This window comes from Coturnix japonica, chromosome 12 (genome assembly GCF_054131305.1).
Source record: "Coturnix japonica strain WE chromosome 12, WE-NBRP24, whole genome shotgun sequence".
Lineage (NCBI taxonomy): Eukaryota > Metazoa > Chordata > Aves > Galliformes > Phasianidae > Coturnix > Coturnix japonica.
Window position 1 is genome coordinate 6,513,812 of NC_140674.1, and position 22,187 is coordinate 6,535,998.

Below are 22,187 nucleotides of genomic sequence, written 5' to 3' on the forward strand. Positions count from 1 at the left end.
GAAACTGCAAATATAATTTGTTCCTTTACATTGTTGAGGAGCAGTTAAATAGAAACTACATAGATATTTATTTCTTCTTTCTAAATTGCTGAAATGATTTATTACTGTACAATTTCCATGGCATTACATTTTTATTGCTTTATATTGCACATGTTGGGTTTTAATAGGTGCATCTTTCATTCCATTAATTCGAAATTAAACATTAAATTGCAATGAAAGTTCAGCCATGGCTCCTAAAGCATAAAAAATAAGCTTTGATATTTACTTTCTAAAATGAAAGTGGGGATGGAATACAGACTAAGTAGAAACATAACCTCTCAGCATGATTTGTGGTGCTGTGCATAACAGCATCTGTAACTGTGGGATCTGTGTTCATTTCCAGTGCTACAAAATTTATTCTGCCCTAGTTAACTAAGAATGTTTTGGCCTTCAACAATTACAGGTTTAGTCAGTGCTCAGCAAGGGATTGCCTCTTTCCATTGGCATCAATGCACAGTTTGTGCTTAATTGCTTAGTTCCTTTTTTTCACTTAAATTCTCCATTTTCAGGTTTCCATTTTTGTTGTTGTTGCTGTTTTTAATTATGATGTCTCATTTGCTTGAAAACCAAATACAGAAATGTTCTTTGGAGTTTACACTGTAAAGCATTTAAAGGGTTAGCTTTGCGAAGAGTTAGACATATAATTCAATTCATACCTCTGAAAACTCCCACCAAAGTCGCATCTCATAGAGAAAAACATACATCAAAGAAACAATGGTTGTCATTTAAGGGAGCAGATAATGAATCCAGGAACAGTGATGTAGAGATGAAACTGGAATGAGTGTCTGCAGCATGGATTGTTCCATTAGAGTACTCCTTTAGAATTCAGTCCATTTTGTAATAATTAATGAGTATATGCACAGTCTTTTGAGCTTCAGTTTTCTCGGAGCAGGAAGTATCTTGTTATGCTGATTTGAATCAGAGGGTGAATGACTCCTGCTCTGGTTCCAGGTACTAAAATGTTTACCAGGTCACGTGTATTTTGAGGACAAGAAGTCTAGTGATTAGAAATGGCTAGCAAGTCTAAATTTCTACAAAATAGGAAGTAAAGCCAAGGATAACATCCAGCAACCACTGCAACTTATGACAAATGCAACATATTTGTCAGTGAGGCTGGTGTATTCATTACCATATGTTTAAAGAAAGAAGGGGACTTTTTCTAACAGGTAAATAGAATGGGCATAAAATGTAGCTGATGTATGGACATGAATGGCTCTTGGACCAACAGAGAGGAAGCAGAATCAAATAGAAACAGCAAAGACATTAAATGTTTATAATGGAGCTGGTAACAGTGTGATTTATCAAAAGTACCGGTTTGAAGCAGGAGCATTGAGTGGATGTTTAGATTGGTGTGGCAGTGCTGATAGGGTTTTTGATAGGGTTGTATTGGAAGCCTGACCTCTCTCTGAAGGCAGCAGTTTTGATACAGCTCATTTTCATGAAAAGTTTTGAATACTTTTTCGTTTCATATCAGGAAAAAAAGCTAAGGTTATCTTCAGAGCAGCTGAACAACAGGTTTTATGTCTACCATGCAACTCCTGCTCATGAGAAAAGATGGCAACAATAAAAAGAGTAACATCTGAGATATATCTTAAAAATTGCTTATTTGCTAGGGAGATGTTCTAGAAACATAAAGCTTAACCGTTTAAAAAACAAACCTTCTGGCATTACTGAATAATTAACACAGATAAGATATCCCTTTTTTTAAACCTCAGAAGGAATAGAGCAACCATTTTGATGTGGTGTTCTGAATGGTTTTGTGTCTTCAGGTTCTGTATAGGTGTAGTTTGTGTAGTTATTTTCATGTCAGTGAGAAAAGAAAAACTTAATCTAACTTTTCAGAAAAGGTAATTTTATACTACTCCTATTCATTCTGTTAAATAAAAGAGTGATGTTTGCTGTCAGCCTGTGGTTTCTTGGTGCATGATATCCCTAGTGTTACAAATTATATTCCAAAGGTCTGTGCTACATGAAATTGTTTTCATGGCTGCAGTCACATCTGAATTACTGAATATATTGGGAATTTTTGTGACTGATATTCCTGCATTAAAAGGCAAGATCTTACTAAGTTTTGAATAGATGTGAATTACTGTCTTAAAAATCAGAAGTGTTGAGTTGCTTGTTTTTCTGTGCTGTTACTAGTAGAATCATAAGCTGTAAATAGGAACAAAATACTGTCACAGGTACTCAAGTGCAGCTTTGGAACCACTGGGATGGTCAGCTCATTCAGATGAGGAACTCACATCTCTAAGATGTAAAATATTGAGCAAGAATAGGCCATAACGCAGCCCTACACTGAGCTGGGATGAGGAGTCTCAGGTTTCTGCATCTAAAAAACTGGCTTTATAATGAACTGCCTGTGAGTGAGGACTCACCATAAACCATTTCTGTGTAAGAAAGGAGCCATTTACAGGCTCAGCTCTGAGCAGTGGCTGGAGCCATTAATGTCTTAGTGGTGGGCTTGGGGGACCGACAGCATGCCTAAGAACAGTTCAGCATAAAATGGCACTGATGCTCAGCCCTGTAGGGGCACAACAGGAAATAACTATGCAGAGAAAGGAGAAGATTGTAAGGCCCTGAGCAAGATAAGCAGAATATAAATACATTTAGAGAAATGCAACAATTCTAAATGTGCATGCAAATTAGAATTCAGCTGATTTTCTAATAGGAGATTGGCATTTACCTTTTCTTTGGATGAATTTACTGTCTTAATTGTGCTATCTCCATTCCAATAAAAGGCCAGATGCTATAATTTTAGTTGTTGTTTTCCATTTGTGGTGATGTTTCGTAATAAAAGCATGTGTCCAAAGTAATTCATGTCTAGGGATGCGAATCATGAGTTTATGTTGGGAGCTGAGTATTTTGGGTTCTTTGCAGACAGACAAGTGCAAGTAAAGTGAATGAAAAAAAGCCATGATAAGGAGGAACCATATGGTGCTCTTGTAACAATTAAATTCAGTGCTCTACTTTGCTGCATGTCTGCAGGATGCACAGATTAGACCCTCTTGTCTAGGCTCCGTGCCAAGACTGAGTTTATGTTTTTAAGCTTTTCATTTAATCTTCTTTAATAGGAAAAAGAGTAAATAGTTGAGTGAACAGCTTAGGAGGGTGAGAGCGCTTTACCCGTTTCCTAACCTCTTTCTGTTCTGTCTTGTGTGCATGTTATATAACACCTGACGTATTTCATTATACATGCTGATAGGAGTGTAGGAGCCAGTGATAAGACCAAAACTGCGTAATTTCATTATTCATGTATTTCACTTTATTGGCTGATGATGTCTTGAAAACTCCACAATTATCCAAAGATATTTTACATCTCACCTCTGTAACGCTTATTTTTGCAAACCTGGTATCTCTACCTGCTCTCTGAAGAGATACCATCTGCCTCTCCAGTGACTTCATGGTCAAGTCCATTGGTTTTTATGTTTGTGTCCCAGTCAATACAAAGCTCCTAGTATAAAATCTGAAGTTAAAGCTGAGTGGTACCTTTGTCTCTGAGTAAAAATAAGCAGAAGAGCAAACTGATCACCCAGTATGTGCTTTGAATTAGCCGGCTATACCCCAAAATAAATTATTCACAGGAATAATTATAACAGATACATTTTCTGAGCTTCTTTATCTCAGAAGTTGTCTGCCTCGATATGGGCCTCAGGGAAAGTGCTTTAATTAAAAAATAATTTTTCTGTCAGTCCTCTGAGTCCTCAGCAGACTGAATATCTGATTTTCTAATCCTAGTGTGACATGTTGTTAGCTGCATTTTTTTTGGTCTCTATATATTTCACAAGGGAGATGCATCTACCAGTTCTCATTAATGCAAGTATCCTGCCACAGAAGATCTTTTGGTTAGGTTTGCCTGTCACTCTGTAGAAATTCTGTAAGCATTGCAAATTGAATAGGCAACATTCCTAATCCTAAGTCTTTACTTAATTTTAAATTCTAGTCACATTATAAATTATTAGTTACTTTCACATATTCTATTAGCAATTGTCCTTTAACAGCTCAGCAGTACTTAGCAGCTACAAGTTATTACAAGCATTGCAAATGATAACTTTTTAAATCTTTTGTGGAAAGTCCTCTAAGTCTCTTATATAAATAGATTCACATTATAAAACGTGTGGCCTCACTGGGTTGGTTATGTTAGTTTTTTGTCAGTGTAGACTTCGTTAATTTAGAGGTTAGGTAGTCTCATCATACATATTTTAGACAGAGACATAGAATATTGAGCAGTGGTAGCATCAGGGCTTCTGTGTGTACTGGAAGATGTTTTTGCTGTGGCAGACACTGAGTATGGGAACAGAAGATTTGCAACCGCAGTTGCAAATGTTAAGCTGAAAGTGAACACTAATCAAATAATGTTGATAGATTGTGTGAAGATGCAAATGACCAGTATGTGTAGTGGTCATTATTGCCATGTGGAAAAGTAGATCAGACATTGTAAAAAAGTAGTAAGGCAGCTGTTATTTTGTAATGATTGTGTACCTGTTAAAGATACTGTGCTGTGCTTTACAGTGCTCTTGCTAAATTGCACAGCTGTTTGTATGTGTTGAAGTGTGTTCAGGTGATATCAGATGCCCTGCTGAATCCATAGAACGCTTGTGAGCATCAGCCATTTAGTAAACAAAAGCCTTTCATTGGCAGGTAGGCACAGAGCTCCATATATTGATTGCAGTAGTACCTTTTTTATTCGCATTTTTGTAAAAACCATGTCTTCTTACTTTCATCCTCTATTTATTCCTGTAGATTTCAGAAAGAAAAGATTAAGAAATGTTAATGAAATGAAATGATTTAGTGGGTATTGATTGATAGGAGGAATGAATATCAATATGTTCTGTTTCTGTGCTTCAGAGAATGTTGGGAGAACTATGCATCCTGTAGGAAATTAAGCACATTTCTGTTTGGGAAAACCTTTATCTCCTTGTGCTGTGTTTTTTTTCTGACCCAGATGATTGTTTATTGCAAGCTTTAATCATAGAATCATAGAATTATCCAGGTTGGAAAAGACCTTGAAGATCATCAAGTCCAACTGCAGCCTTACCAGAACCCTAACTCTAAAAACCCTACAATAGCCTTCAATAGGCTCGTATCAATTCTTTGTCATTTAAGCTAGAGCATAAGTATCTTTTGTTCAGGTTTGAGTGCAGAGTGTTACACGTTATGCCTCTAAGCAGTGGTGGTCTGATCTTCAACAGCATTTCAGTCATATGCGTCACTATTAACCAGAATATGTCTAAAAAAATAATATTTATTAAACAAGCTTCTATATTAAAAAAATATAGAGTAGCTTTTCCAGTTTCTGTTGCTGGGTGCCTTCATGGCCTAAGTGAATTCCCTAGGAAGCTTATCATAGAGCCAGGATGAAAGCCAGATATGGCTGCACTTGTAGGTTAACTGCACAACTATCTCTTTATCCTGAGCGCTTGTTCCCTGCATCAGCAGAATGAGACTGGTTAGTTGGGTATGGGCTTATGGCAACAATGAATCACTGGAAGTGCAGCGCAGCTTCTTCCATTTCCCAATTTCAAATTGTAGGAATGGAATAGGAAGGGTAACAGTGGATTTATGCTCTTGCTTTGCAGAGCTTGCTGCTTGTAAAATTAGATATGAGGAAGTAATATTTTTTTGTATTTTATTGGGATATCAGCACCTTCCTTTGCTTGTCATTTCAGTATAGCTTCCTGGCTTTAAGTATTTCAGGATGAGTTTAATAGCATTGGCTTCAGTGATCTGGAAAAGCCTTCACTGTAGTTACTGCCTTCCTTAATAATTTTTATCCTTAAAGATATTTTACTTCTCTATCACTCCGCTTTCTTTTTTCCAAACAACTACTCTATTTCCTTTCAAATCCCAACCTTCTGTGTTCCATAATTATTTAAACAGTAGTTACAGCTTATCATAGAAAATCTTGTCAAAGCAGTAAGCCTTGCCAGTGGCACTGAGACACTTTAGAGGTCGGCAGCTGTGCACTGCAGGAGGTGTTTGCTGGATTCAAAAGGAGAAACTCGTGTACAGTTGTTATCGTGGGCAGTTGCATAAAAAAAAAAAACAACAAAAAAACAAAAACAAGCAAACAAAAAAACCCAACCCCCTAACCAAACTGACTGAAAAAAACCAATATCAGCTGCATGTACATGCTATGTGTTGGAGAAAACAGACATCGGGTTGATGTCACAGGGCATGCCTTCCTGCCCTGCTACAAGCTTTGTGGCTCTTCTCTGGATGCTTTCCAAATACTTTACTATCCTTCTTATATTGTGGAGCCCATTCAGGATATGTAAAACCTATAGTGCCACATCCTTAATTCTAAATATATGATCAGCTATGCTGATTTGTGCATCCCGAGGGAATGTGCATAGAAATATAGTAAAAGTATGGAAAGTAATAATATCAGAAGAGGATATGAATGTTAATGAGTCATTTTGTCAGCAGTGAGCTAATGAAACCTGTTTTCCGTGAGGTTTGTGCCTCATTTTTTATTTACTGCTATTCGAAAGGTGAAAAATAGAACTGCAGCTTTTCTTGTTGTTGGGCTTTTATAAGGTCTTGATGTGAATGTTAGCCATCTAGTGAGATTTGACCTCTTTGACAGCGTTTCGCTATTCCTGTAGTTTCTCAGTATTGTGCAGCTGCATAATTACTTAGTGTTTGTGGGAAGCAAAGCCCGGTAAGTAACATAAGCTTGGCACAGTTCTTCCAGGTATCAACTAGGTCTGGAGTTAGCCTGTCTGGGATTAAAAAATAAAGCCCAATGGCTCCATTTTGCAGTTAAAAATAATCTTTGTTATATTTTAAATAAATTATTTGTAATGTCTGACAGTAGTTCTTTATATCTGCATGTGTTTTATGGTGTGAAGACAGATGTCGTTTACTTTTGTTACAGCTGATCAATTCTGTTAAAAATAGAATCATTAGGGCACCTTTTTAGACTCATTACAACTACCATGCATTTTTAGGATTAACTTATTCCTTTAGAAACAGCAGTAGAACTCATTCTCTGTAAATTCTTAACTAGTTCTTAAAAATATATGCTATTATTTTCATATAAATAGGTTGCTGTAACCAAAATCCAGAAGTATGTGTATGGGTTTTTTTGCACTATGTTTACAAATATCTCCCAGTATTTGTGCAGCTGTCATTATTTTATCTTTGGCAAATGTGGACATGGAAGACAAAATTAGAGTTGTCTTCTAAATAAGGCTGGAATTTCCAGCATAGAAGCAAGATTTGGAACCTTCCTAAGTACTCATTGAAAACTAATTAGAACTTATCCTGCTTCTATAATTGCTTTGCATCAGCCCTCTACGTTTGGAAAGGAAAAAATGATAAACATTCAAAGGCAGAGGTTGCTTTTTTCCTGCCTGGAGCTATTTCTGTTTTTCAAGAATGTGGGCTTAATGTCTGCAAATGCTGTGGATCAATAAAATAATAAATGCAAAACACTGAAGTTAGGATTTCTGTTGATAGATTGGGCATCTGAAGATAGCTTATTTTTATTGAGAAGCCACTGTTACAGAATATAAGTAATATTCTTCTATTAAATGTCCCACACTTAAAAAATTGAAATCCACAGTATCATTTTAGATTCATTCTAAATATCATTCAGTGATCTGTGCCAGTGATCAAAGCTAAACAAACTGATTCATTTCAGCCTCCTTCTATGCTTTGTTTCCTATAGAACAGATCATAAGCACTGTGAAGCTTGCTTATATGGTGATGCAAAGGCTAAATCTTCTCCAAAGTTTGATTTTTAAGACAAAATCCCTTCCTTCTTCTACAGCTCCAGGCTCACTGAGCACTAACTGAAGAGAGCCTGGAATAGAACACATCCTTCATCCATCCTGACATACCACACAGCCCTTTCGTGCCATTTGAGTGAGGGGCTGGAGTGAACAAATGTCCAAGTAAACAGTGTGTTTTCTCTGTGCCTCATAATTAGTAAAACAACTGCATGTGGACACTGTAAAAACAGTCATAGGACTGATAACAAGAGTTAATTGTGGGATTCATCTGCTTAAATGTCAGGGTATGTACCTGAGCTCAGCCCCAGCTTCCATTGTAATCAAGGGAAGAGCAGTAGGTGAGGGAATATCCTGAAGGCCTTTATTCATACCCTAAGCATACCGAACTTCTACCTTCGCACCTATCCCCTTAAAAATACAAACACTCAAACCCTCCTCATGTTTTTATTACCTTCATAATTGGAATTATGAACTCTGTCATTTCTATGAAGTCATTGGCTAGCATCTTCTCTGAAAACAAACAATGTATTCTAGAACAAAAGAGAGGTCAGTTAACACTTGAATTAGAGGTCATGGATTCAGAGTTAATTTAGAATTTGGCAGTTGATTCAGACATGATTGGCAAGGAGATTGCCAAAAGGCCTCAAGTGCAAATTGAAAATAAATGGGAATAGATTATGTGACTGGGATACAGCTCTGACTCCATAATGCATGTCTTGAGACTGACTTGCTCATAAAAGAGCATGTGTTTAATGTGTCATAAAAATATTTAAGCCACATTGGTCTTTGTGTAGAAGTTCCATTTTTAAAGTTGGATTCTGGAGAGGCTAAAAATGAGTTCAGCATGCGTATCATTGCCAGCATAAAGGGTAAATATATGTATGTGTGTGTGTATATCTACATATATATATAAATAGATATATAAGGGAAAAATCATTGGAAACTGTGAGATCCCTTTTGAGATCTGTATTTTTTGTTGTTGTCTTCTGTGTCCAAATCTATTTTTTAGACATTGCTCTACCATCTATTTTATTACATAGTATTCCTCTGAGAGATGCTGTAGACCATTTCTGTTAGGAGACTGTTGAGAGAGTGAGTTGCTGACAAGAAGGCATTCTTGTACGGGTTTGTGAGTGTGGGTGGGTGACTGCAGTGTCCAAAAGGGACACTTGCCTGGTTCCCTTTGACTACTTCTGTTCCAAAGATGATATATGTGTGTAAATAAAGCAAGATGTATTTTGAATGTGCTTATGTTCTGCATCATTAGTTTTTTCACTGTTGGTAGCTAAACTGCAAGAATCTGAACATCTGCTACCACCTGCTAGCTCGAGTGTCTGCAGGAAGCAGTGACAGCAGTTAGAAAAGATCACCTCTAAAATATTTTCCTTTTTCTTTGTGCTGTTCTCATTTAACTAAGCACAGTCTTCTTTAAGAAGACTCAAAATTTAGCCTGCTGCCATATCTAGAGAATGGTTTCTGGAGTGTTAAGAACCCATTCTGTAGTGACAGATGATGAAAGGACGTGACCAGATCTGCTCTCATCCCATCAATCTCCACAAACGCATGGCCACCATCCCTTGTAGATACATGTTAATCTTCTACTTGAGTCAGTATTGCTCTATTCTTAACAGCACATGAAATACAGATCAGTGCTAATATCTCCAGTGGTACTATGATGCATTAGATTCTGGCTGTTTTGTATTATGTTTATATATTTTAATGTATATATATTTATATATTTTAATATTTGTATTGTATTCATCTTGTTCCTCACAGGTGAGATATGTGCTTTTAAAATTCATGGACAAGAAATGCCCTTTGAAGCTGTTGTGCTAAACAAGACATCTGGAGAAGGTCGTCTTCGAGCAAGAAGTCCTATTGATTGTGAGCTGCAGAAAGAATACACATTCATCATTCAAGCCTATGACTGTGGATCAGGACCAAGTGGAGTAAACTGGAAGAAATCTCACAAGTAGGTGAAAATGAGATTTATTTGCTTTGTTGTACATTAACTCTATGGTACAAATCAGATTGAAGGGACCCTTTTTATAGAACCATAGAATGGTTTGGGATGGAACAGACCTTTAAATGAACCTTCATCTAATTCCAAACCCCTGCTGTAGTCAGGGATACCTCCCTCTAGACCAGGTTGCTCGAACGCCCATCCAGCCTGGCCTTGAATGCTTCCAGGTAGGGGGCATTTGCAACCTCACTGGGAAGCCTGTTCCAGAGAGTCACCACCCTCACAGTGAAGAGTTTCTTTATAATACCTAGTCTAAATCTACCCTCTTCCAGTTTAAAACCATTTCCCCTTGTCCTGTCACTACCTGCCCTTATAAAATGTTCCTCCCCAGCTTCCTGTAGGCCCCTTCAGGTACTGGGAGGCTGCTTTAAGGTCCCCCTGGAGCCTTCTCCAGACTAAAGGGCTCCAGATCTCTTAGCCTTCCTCATAGAAGAGGAGCTCCAGCTCTCTGATAATCTTCATGGCCCTCCTCTGGACCAACAGCTCAATGTTCTTGTGTCGGGGCTTCAGATCTGGACACAGTACTCTCCAGGTGGGGTCTCATGAGTGCAGGATAGAGAGGCAGAATCATTTCCCTTGACCTGCTGGTCACACTTCTCTTGATGCAGGATATGCTTGGCCTTTGGAGGTGCAAGTCCTCAGTGCTGGCTCATATTGAATCTTTCATCAACCAACACTCCCAAATCCTTCGCCTCAGGGCTGCTCTCAAGCCATTCTCCACCCAGCCTGTATCTGTGCTTGGGATTGCCCCAACCCAAGGCAGAACTTTGCACTTGAACTTGTTGAACTTGATGAGGTTGGCATGGGCCCACTTCTCAAGCCTGTATAGGTCCTTCTGGATAGCATCCCTTCCCTCTAGCATGTCAACTGCACCACTCAGTTTGGTGTCATCTGCAAAGTTGCTGAGGGTTTACTTGATCCCACAGTCCATGTCACATACAAAGGTGTTAAATAAAACTAGTCCCAATACTGCTCCCTTAGGAATACCACTTGATCAGTGTCCATTTAGATATTGAGCAGTTGACCGCAACTTTCTGAGTGTGAGCATCCAGCCAATTCCTTCTCCAGTGAGTGGTCCATCCATCAAATGCCTTTTACTCCAATTTGGCAAACAGGATGTTTGTACTGTAGTCACGTAAAAAGCAGTTAAACCAAGGTGATTAGTTGTCACAATAGTTTGCCCACTTTTAACTTAGAGGGTTTTTGTTTTTGTTTTTTTGCCTCTGACAGTTCGACTTACTCTGCACTCGTTCCAACTAAGCCTTTTAAACAGTCTAAGTGGAGATGTGTATCTCAGTTTTGGTTAACTTTTCCATTCTTGCTTTTATATTAAATACACTGGCTAAACAGATCATCCAGGAAATAGAACCTGGCTTTTTCTTGATACTTAGAAATTCTAAGTATTATCTCAGTTCATCTCATTTGAAATGGTAAGAAAAGACAAATTGACAATTTTTACTATGTGCATATGTATAAGCTATTGCAGTGTTGCCTTTGCACAGTGGATTTTTGTCCTCAGCTTTTGGACAGCAGGTCCCAGAGGAATTCACATCCTGTGGTTGTGAAGGGGTATTGAAGGTGAATAGGTGGTACTTTTTACTGTGGAGCCAGTTTCCTGCATAACTTTTAAGTAAAGGCAGTACCCTTTCCCCCCTCCAGTTCATGAAACCAAGCTCCAGACCATTTGTCATTGACTCAGATATTGATGTATAACTCCTGTACAACTGTTCATTTTCCTAAGAGCCACTTAAATGATTAATAGTTCTTCCTTTTATTCATCCAGACAATTAAAATTTTCATTAGCTCTGTAATGCATTCTGAACTCTTTTAGGATGTTTTAAAAGAGTGTACATCTAGAAAGAAGTCTGCAATATCAATGTTCATGAAGTTACATAAACAATTTTTCCTTGCTACTGTTAATTTTTGTAGCATTTTTCACTCACATCAGTAATGAGCTACTAAGTGTTAGACTAGGAAAATTTGGTCTAATTATGGCTTATCCAACAAGATACAAAGTTGTTTCAGTTGAGTACTCTCATATTTAGCATATTAAATACAGAAAATCTCTGTTTTTTTTTACCCTCAGAGGCTTACCATAATGCGCGTATTGATAATGTGGTGCAGTCATTATCTTGATAAGAAGTGCCAACAGCAAGGATCCAGTTCTTAGATTTGCAAGTAAATTAGTGTCTTGGGATTTAATGGGGAATCTCAGTCCTATATCAGTATACAGCTTGTGTTGCATCATTTTTCTCTTTAAATGCTACCAAGCATTTCAGTTTCAAATATTGACACGACTCTTTCCTTTTGAAGGCAAATTAGAAATATTGTAACTAATTAAGTCATTAGGTAGTTATAATCAGCAGAGGGGGAACTACTTTATATTGAAGAGTGCCATGAATTGACAATTTTTAGATAATATGTATTTAAGATGCTTTTTCAACACCTCCCCTCCCCCCCCCCCCCCCCAACACACACACACACACAATTAAGGACCCATTTTGACCTGATTTAATATTATCAACTTTCTGCTGGGCTCCGTGTTAAGTGACAGCACAATTTTAGCAGGTAATTCCTCTCCCTGATGCCTTTAGCACAGTGTTTTTACCTACAGAAATTTAAGGTATTAAGTTGGGCAAGTTAAATACAGGAATTCAGTGATATCTCATTTTAGCAGATGCCAATATATTCTTCTATACATTTTTTTTGTCAGTCCTTTTAAGAAAGTGAACTGCTAATAAACATGATCTTACTTGAAGTCATTCTAAACTGTTTTCTCTTTGATTTCTTTTCTTACCTATTTTAGGGCAGTTGTCCATATCCAAGTAAAGGATGTTAATGAGTTTTCACCAGCTTTCAAGGAGAGTATGTATAAGGCCACTGTAACAGAGGGAAAAATCTATGACAGCATACTGCAGGTAGAAGCCATAGATGAGGACTGTTCCCCACAGTACAGCCAGATCTGCAATTATGAAATTGTCACAACAGATGTTCCTTTTGCTATCGACAGAAATGGTGAGTATGGAGAAAGATCTAACTGTAATTTTTGGGACAGATAAGTGCTATTTTTTGCAGATAATGTATAATTAACAATTGATACCAGCTGAAATTCCAGCCCTGTGCAATTTAACTCAAGAAATTAATCCTATTCTCATCTTTGAGAATGAAGAAACTGTAACATTGGGAAATTGCATCCTATATACATTTGATATGATCAGAAAGAGCCATAATAATATGCATCATGGATGTGAAAAAAAATGGTTGTTTGGATGTGCAATACCTTTCTCTGACAGTCAGTCTGTTCTCTTAGTTGTCTAAAATCTGGTTTCCTGTGCAAGAGATTGTATTTTGTAGTGCAGCATGTAGGCCAACTTAATTTATTTGCAATTTTATAGCTAGTCCCAGTCTTCCAAACTCTCTGGAATGGGGTCTAAATGCAGAATGGGCACTATACTGACTATGGTTAGTAGTTCACAGTTCTAATCTGATAATGACCTGTTAGCATCAGTGCAGTGTAAATGGTGTTGGTGGGGAAATACCACTTGTTTTAATACTATTGTTTGGAGACAAGCATTCTCTATATTGTATAAAAGATGTAATCACGAGTATGTCTGTGTTTAAGGAAATATTGAGCTGTTTAGGTGACTTCATGAACAGGCTTGTGACTTATAGTGGTTAAATAATAGACAATAATGAGCATTGCATGGAGCAGACATTCCAATTCCTTATGCCTTTTCAGGTCTTATCTCACAGTGCAGCTGGCTCTTGAGTGATCATGGCTTCTTTTATGTCAGAGGCATGAACAGAAGCCCATTAAATGTTAAGTGTCTTTGGTTACGTATTTGTCCCCATGTGCTTGTGACCTGCTTTCCAGCAAAGACAACAGGAAATTGACTTAAAAATGCCTTTAAAGACCAAGAATAATTGGTGTTAGGTTATAATACATGCAGTTTCTCGGTCATGAATTCAGTTAATAACTTTTTGATCTATTTGTTCACTAAAAGAACACTGCTGCCACAATCAACAGTAATTGCAGTCTAATTTGCAATTTTTTAAGATAATGGTAATTGCTTAAGCCCACTGGGATTAGAGACGGAGAATAAATGGTTGCACTTTTATTTTGTGACAGAAATGTGTTGCTTAGTTCCAACGCATTTCACTGCTCAGAATGTGTCTCTTTGCCAGCAGATACAAGCTTTCTGTGATGCAAATTGTTTGGCACTGTCCCCATTTTTGTTACCTGTGGGATATATTAAAATAGATGTGTGAGATGCTTGGGACTGTGTCTGTTAATGCTGTGCTAATTAGGGTTTTGTTTATAGCTTTTTGCCCATTGTGAAAAACAAATCTTAGGTCTCCATTCTAGTGAAAGTCATGTCATTGTGTCTCGTAGAAGTTACGCTTTTTTTTCCCAGTTTTCAGAAATATGGGTGTGGTATTTCAGTGCCTAGAGTGGCTATTCGATCAAGTGCTTCGAATCAAAGCTAAAAACTGCAGAAGACTCCAAAAGTAAAGGGGTTTGCAATGAAAAAAATGCAACTATTGATTCATATGTTGCTGTGTTTTTTTGGACTGCAAACCTTTGAAAATAGCCATTAATAGACTTTGAGATAGATGAAGATGCTTTGCCATAGCTTTTTTGCCTCTTGGTAGATTATATCCTTATTAGGCAAAATTTACTTCTTGTATCTATATCAGTCCAGGGAATGTTTTGTTGTCTTGAAAAATTGTATTACACATTGCAGAAATCATTTACAGAAAGAAAGAGAGAACCCTCCAGACTGCAGCCATGCACAGTGTACTTCACATCACCGAATTGTGTGAGCCACAAACTGATAAACACCCAGCAATGGCACAGGAAGCAGCATTCAGTATAGACCTTAGTGGGTCGTGCACCTAAAGAAAAGTAAAATAAGCCTTCCCATTTAAATTTGGCAACTTTGACTCTGCTTTTAATTTCCGATGAAAATTATTTCATGTGAAGGAAGTCTAGTATTCCTAAGATTGATCTTTTTGCATATGGAACCTGATTTAGAAGATAATGAACTCTTGGCTGAAAAACAGTTAAATACAATCATATAATGGTAAAAGAAAAATCTGTGCTTTGCTTCACAAGAAACTAGGATAAAAAGGTATAAAACGTATTTTAAGAGACGTGCACATGCAGCTCAGTCTAGTTGTCTTGGCAGAGAATCCCAACCATCACTTATCATCATGTCAATATTGCCAGATTCAGCCATAATCCTTAGTTCTATTTGTAATGTCGGCACAACAATATTTTTGTATGCCTTTTTTTGTCTGGTCAAGAAACACAGTTAGATGCTTCAAGAATTCATATGTTGACACTAATTCTTTTATGACTGAACTGTGCTCTGGCTTTGGAGAAGACGTTTGGTTTCTATTACTTATACCCATCTTAGAGAGGAGGAAGCTACTTGCCCAATCCCTGGGAAGTGCTTAGAAATACATGTTCAGATTGCTCAGTGTAAAGATGAAATCAGTACAGGTTTTGTCAAGTCACTTATCTCTGTAAACAGACCTGAGCAGAGCCTTGCAAGGTCACCTTTACAGCACTGAAATCTGTGTTAGAACCTATGAAGTCCTGATATTGTTACAAAAGTGAAACTTCATAGTTAACTATTTGCATGTAGTTTTAATTTATTTATTGCTTCACAATTTCTTTCCATTATCTTAGAAAAGTGCGTGTTTCTGAGAAGAATTCATACTCATCCTATTGACATATGGTCAAATACAGCTGCCAAAAATGTTGAGCTGTTGCTCCTGTGAGCAGACTGAAGTCAGAAGCCATTTGTGCAGCATTGATAGCTCTGGTGTCGTGCAATTGTTAGGAGGTTCAAGTTCAAACTCCCTGTGTGTACAGAAAGTAAGCATGAAATTCAAATTGGAATTGCAGTAGTAGAGAAGTTGAGTCTTTCTCCTGTTCTTGTGAATAAGATATTTAAAATAGAATGAAAGATACTCATGAAACAGGGATGTCTGTATCAGACTGCTCTCAAAACTGCCCCTGAAAAAACACACGTGCAAATGTGTGTGTCCTTGCACAATACTATTCATATTTCTGTTGTCACTTATTAGTTTCTGTTTTGTTTTTAAGCCTGTTGTAGCTCTGGGTGTTTCCAGGAAAAAAAGGCCAATGTTTGGAAAGCTGGAAGAAAATCGATTGTGAATTGTGTAGAGAAGTACTTACTTTTCCCATTGAAATTTCCTTTTTTATTGATTCCATTTCTGTTCATGGATGAGATGCAAATAGAAACTCTCAGTCTATTGCTGAAACATTAGTCTTTGTTTACAGTGCTATAGTTCTTAGTGTTTATAATGCTTACCATCTGTGTCTACTTTTAATCAGAAATTGTAAAATAACAAAGTAGTATAAAGCATCAGAGATAACAGAAAAATTGAATATTTCGGGTATTGCTGAATTGCAGTAATACCTACAGGGCATCCAAATGACCTCCCATGAAAGCTAATAGTCAGAATCTTTGTAGTCCAAATCTTAAAAGACAATAATGATGTACAAATCTTGGGGATTTAATGAAATGTAAATATGATGTGTGGCTTACTAATCTTAGCAGACAGTTCATGTGCCAAGCAAAATCTAGCTTTTGATTTAGGCAATTTTGATTTCTTGAATTACCTCTGATGATTAAGGACTAAAATAATACTAAGGAGAATCAAATAGGGTAGAATAAAAATGTGTGTATTTACAAGTAAAGAACAACTTAGCAGATACTGAATGAATAATTGTGTGTAAACCAAATCCTCTTAAACATGTAGTGCATGCTCAGAAAGAGAGAAGTCTAAGAATCAATACAAAATAGGGGTTGAGCCTAATTTATGATTGCAGAAGTAATGGTAATTTTAAACTACAAATTTTGAACTATAAGTCAGTGATAACTGCAACAAAAGTCTTCTTCCAGGTCTGACCTGAAAAGCTTTCAAAATGCTTTATAATAGTAGTCTGAATAGTTTTAGGCTCAGAGATGGTAAATGTGCATCAGAAAGATACATGTTATTAGTCTTTACTATCGGATGTCTAGATTAAGACTTCCTTATGAAGGCTCATTTGTCTGCTCTCTCCAGCCTCTATATTCTTTTAAAAGAAAACAAAAGCAGTGTCAGTGACATACTCTGATGGAAATCAGACCACAGTGCTTTGACTAAAATTGAAGATTTGGGTGCTCCTCCTTTCAAATCTGGCCTAAACAATTTTGGACATCTGTACTTCCACGTTTAGGTGGAGTGTTGATCCAGAGTAAGCATCCTCATTCAAAGAGATGGTATAATGACCAAGTGCAGATGTGTCAAATACACTATACGTTCTCAAATTTTGTTTTGAGCAATGAGGACATTTCAGTGGAAATGGGCAAAATTAAAATGCTGAACTCTTTTAGTTACATGATCATAGAGTTACACAGCAATCTCCCAGTCTTGCAGGAAGTACTCTGAGAAAGGCATTTCTTTGTGAAAGTTATTTCTTTGATCCTGAAGCAGGTGATTTGTCACCTTCATACGTGTGTCAGGTTCAGCAGGTAATTTCTGTTATTGCTGAGTTTTATTTTCCATGTGGTAGCTCAATTCTGTCACGTCACATACTGCTGAGCTTTCTTCTGTAGAAGGTAATTCTGCACCTTACTGTTATAACCCAGGGAAAGGGGTTAAATATCTCTCACTTTTAAAGGGTAATAACTTTAAGGGGAAACAATACTTGGGCTGGAGTTATATTCAGCGTTAGATCTGAAGAGTACAAGTACAGCTGCCACATTAATGCAGTGTGTTCTGGGAAGACATGGAAAATAAGGTTGCATCTACTCATACTTTGCATTTGAAGATGAATCATTAAGTAGTCTTAGTCTTACTAAAGAATATGTTGAGCAGATGTTTTCTAATACAGACGTGCCCCTATGTGTCCTTATGTTAGTAAAGACTAGTAAAGTTGTAACTTGTATGATAACTTCCCTTCATCCAGTAAAGGAATAAAGTACTGCCCACTCCTTGTAACTGTCCTGCCTGTGGATGTCCTTTTTGTTCAAAGAGCTTATGATTTGATTAACTCCACCTTCAATGTGATAATCCACATATGCTTAGTCAAAAATTGCTGAATGTTATCTTTTATTGAATCTGTAGGTAACATCAGAAACACTGAGAAGCTAAACTATGATAAACAGCATCAGTATGAGATAATGGTAACAGCTTTTGACTGTGGACAAAAACATGCAAGAGAAGATGTCTTAGTACAAGTTAACGTCAAACCAGTGTGCAAACCAGGCTGGCAAGGTAAGGTTTAATAGCTTGTATATCTCATCCAAACCCCCCTTGTATCCCTGGGCAAATCTGAACAGATAGTTCAGATATTTTCTGCCTTAACTTATTCCTTGCCTGTGGAATTGTATCTTTCTGTCTGTTGGCAAGGTGACTGCTTTGTTTTGCTGGCAAGTCTGCAGGTTGAATGACGTGGTGCAAGTGGATGGTGTTTGTCTTCTCAGGATATAAGACCCTTAAGTGAACAGTTGGGTGTGAGACATTAGTTCTTCACTATCAAGTCAGTAATTGTAATTTGAATGCAAGATGCAGCATAATTCTTTCAAAAAAAATCTTCATTTCCTTCATAGATACATATTTTTAAAACCTACTTATTTCTAAAGGTGATTGTAGTCACATAGTCGATGGTGTTTTTCATTTTGAACCAATACCTGTAACTGCTGATAGAAGGAAATTGACTAAGAAAAGCTTACTTGGTAATTTTTCCATTACTTAGAGAAGAAATCTGGAGGGAGAGTAGGAATAGAAGATATTTAGTGTTTTTACATCCCTGCTGCCCTATCCCAGGCACACAATACAGCACTTGCCTTTGTTAAACTTCAGCCAGTTGCTGATTGCCCATTAGGAAAGGCTATGTGATAATTATAGATACTTTCAGCTCCAGATCTATTGGTTTGTGGGATTTTTTTTAAGCAGCCTATTTCTGTACCATCATTTGTATATTCTAGGTGTTTCTACCTGTTCCTCTAAGGCTCTTCTTTTGTTTCCCTGTTCTGCTGACACAGAGCAGACACCGTGTACGTTTTGCTTCACTGTGCATTTTTTGGTTCACCTCCAGAATGATTGTTTTTGCTGCAGTACTTTTACTGTCATATTAATATTGACTACTATAAAGCTGTAGCTATCCTAGTCAGATATGGAGAGACAAACCCATAGCAATGCAGAACTAAACAACTGTATAGCATTTTCATAAGAAATATCAGGTCATAGGTGAAATAAGAATAAAAAACTTGTAACTTAGACCGTGTTTATTTAACCTGTTTATAATACCATAATAGTTTATTATCTTTCATTACTTCCATAAAACTGAAAAAATCTTTGTCCCATGATTGGGTTAGCAGAAATAAATGAAATAAGACAGCGTGCTAAATAATGTAGGTGGCCAAAGGGGCATCACAGGAGTTGGTTGGAGGCTGCTCAGGATTCAGCTGGACATCGATCAGCTAGTGGAAAGCAATTGCACTGTCACTGGTTTTGTGCATTCTTTTCATTTCTCCTCCCATTTCTTTCCTGTAACAGCTGTCATAATCTGAACTCTCAAGTTCAGATGTTATGTTACACCAACCAGTGCCCAGACCAATCAGTCCCCAGTGACTATCTTGGGAAGGGTCAGTACATAGCAAAGACAACAGAACAAAAGCTGTACCCAATTACCTGAGTTTTGTGCACAATATATTTTAGCAGAGCATTGTGTTCCTTAAAAATTCTGTTTCACTTTATGTTTGGTGAAGTACTTCAGAAGTAGAAACTTCCATTAATCTACTTAATAGATTGATACTATTCTTGTTAGAGATTTTTTTATAAATCAATTGCATGTTCTGTTTGTAATGAATGATGTATGGCTTATTAAGGTGGTGGCCTATGGCTTTTCTGCCACCAGAAGGCACATTGCTATCGCATCATTCAGGTCAGCTAGTCATTCAGAGACCATATAAAGGTCGCATCAGCTTGCTTCTCTTGCTGAAATATAATCTTCCTTTTGTTCGGAGAAGGGCAGGACCTTCTGTTTCAGTAGCAGAGGGATCTTAGAACATTTGTGAGTACACATAGTTCATAGATATTTTTTATAGTAGACTTTGCATGAAAGAGGTTGGTCAGCTACAGAAACCTTACATAACAGAATCAGAAAACTGTTCCTAGTCCCGAGGAACAAGTTTGAAAACTTAATAGATATATAAATAAATCTTCTTGACTCAATAAAAATCGACTTCCATTCTCATTCCATGCATGTACCTGGCAGTTTAAAATGTAATGCTTGTATCGTTTTAGCTGTAGAAGATATTTGCCCATTTTTTAAAATGAAAGTTATTGCTTTATGACTTTATGCCACTCTAATCCTGGAGCTGCTGTGTATGTGTCATTAAACCAGGGTAATTATAATGAAATGCTCACGTCGAGCTGTTAAATTAAATCACACTCTTTAGTAGAATATCTAGTCTTATCTTTTTTAGGCATTTGAAATTTAATTGAAATGCTGAGTACCTCAAGTTGTGGGGCTCACAGGTTATGTGAATTTGTACTCATTTTCAGTACTTGTACAGTTATTGTTCTTTCATTTACCTACCAGACATAGTTAGACAAAGCAGACAAATCAGTTTCAATCTCATTTTTAAGATAGAACTGCACTTCCTCAGCTAATTCTGCTTATGTCCTTTGGCTAAACACACGTGAATATTCCAGGTAAGTGTTCTTGTATGTCTCTTTTACTGTGGCCTTTCCCTAGAAAGGCACTGTGATGTATTGTCCAAGATTATTGTGTTGTTTGTTGTTGTTTTTGTCTGGCCATGTCAGACTGGTCGTTTATGGGCATACTGTTCACCTAGTGGATTCAGCTCTTTTTCCGCATTTCATTCTTTCAGTACTGATGCACGAATTTACTGAAGAAGTACCTGAGCATGAACTGGTACTTTGTATTGTAACCACAAAGCAGTGTTTCCTTAACACCTTATCGAGGTCATCTTCTACTGTGCTCAGGATATTCTGTTTTTGCATTGACTTCCAGTATAGAATTACCTTCCAGTTTCTTCATCAGCAACAGTAGTTAATATGGTTTTGCATCAAGATCAGAAATAGAAAAGTCAAGTAATCCCAAGGAAGATTCATAAGATCCTTACTAGATGAATCCCCTGTGTACCACAAGCTTTATTTTTTTCAGAGTAACCTGTTTTTGCCGTTTCTTTAGAGAATTCTGTAAGGCCTGTTGAATAAAAAAATCCATATGAAGACTAACTTCTGCCAGGCTTAACAGGGCTGATTTTAATCAAGTTTTTCCCATTGGCATTCCCCTTCCCCCACACTGGGGAGTCAGTGTCTGCCTTCCTAAGTTTGCGCTATAGTGTGGTAATGCGGTACGTCAGCTTGTGCCAAAGGATGAATGATAACGTTTGAGTTTAGTTAATCAAGCACAACCTGCCATTTCAGATGGGACTGTGTCTTCTGACTGTTTGAAACACCTGGACACCAGTAACATTTTAAGGTCCAGTTCTAAAATTCAGTGTCTTTGTAGACTTAGGTTACATAAGATTGTTCTTCTAAACCAGTTCTAGAGGAACTGGAAAATTGCCACAACATTCCTAAAGGGAAGGTGCTGGTCTTTTGAATGTGTCCAATAGAGGTTTAGGTTCTGGGAGAAAGTAAAATGGCCAACTTTGCCATTTTCAATGTTAAATGAAAGATTTGGGTCTCCTCACAAATCCTTTTTACTCAAAAAGACAAAGTAAAACAAACAACAACAACAAATCAACAAAAAAAAAAACAACTCTTCACACTGCCACCAGTTCTTTTTGCTAGTTCTGACTCTATGCCCTTTTCAGCATTACTAACTTCGCTAGTAGTGAGATTCAGAAGATGTTGGCCTCAACCTCAGTACCTTTGGGACACCGAAATGCCATGGGAAAAGTTACTGCAAAAATCAGACACTTAGTTGTAGCAAAGCTGTTATAAACTGTAAGGTATCCCAGGTATCATGCCCTTGCATGGCCCTGTACCTGCCTGGGAAGGCCTTGTGTGTGATTTGAAGTGGTCCTTGACTGACTTTTTAAACATACACTGAAGTCTCTTTGCTTCAGTGAAAGAAAGTTCAAGTGAGACTTAGGATTTTGGATTGATCTGTGATGCTGCAGGAGACCAAGGTACAAAGACATAAGTTAAAGTGTAGTTGATGTTTTACAACTTAGAGCTGAGAAAAATGCAGGTAATTTAGAATGTTCTGGGCTTATGATCCCTGGTCACAAGTCATCATTTTTAACAAGCAGAAAGGTAATACTGGGAAATAAAACAACTCTTCCAATTCAAGGGACACCCATATAGCAGTAATAGAGTACCATTGT

At 37.3% G+C, this 22,187-nt stretch overlaps 1 protein-coding gene across 1 annotated transcript in view; it reads left to right on the forward strand.

Annotated features, from left to right (window-relative positions):
- The window catches only part of CLSTN2 (calsyntenin 2), a 259,996-nt gene that overhangs the window by 189,643 nt on the left and 48,166 nt on the right, over positions 1–22,187 (forward strand). The window contains exons 3-5 of the mRNA XM_015871212.3: positions 9,552–9,747; positions 12,605–12,813; positions 17,944–18,093. Coding sequence (XP_015726698.2) covers positions 9,552–9,747; positions 12,605–12,813; positions 17,944–18,093 — 555 coding nt within the window. The remainder of the gene's footprint in view (positions 1–9,551; positions 9,748–12,604; positions 12,814–17,943; positions 18,094–22,187) is intronic.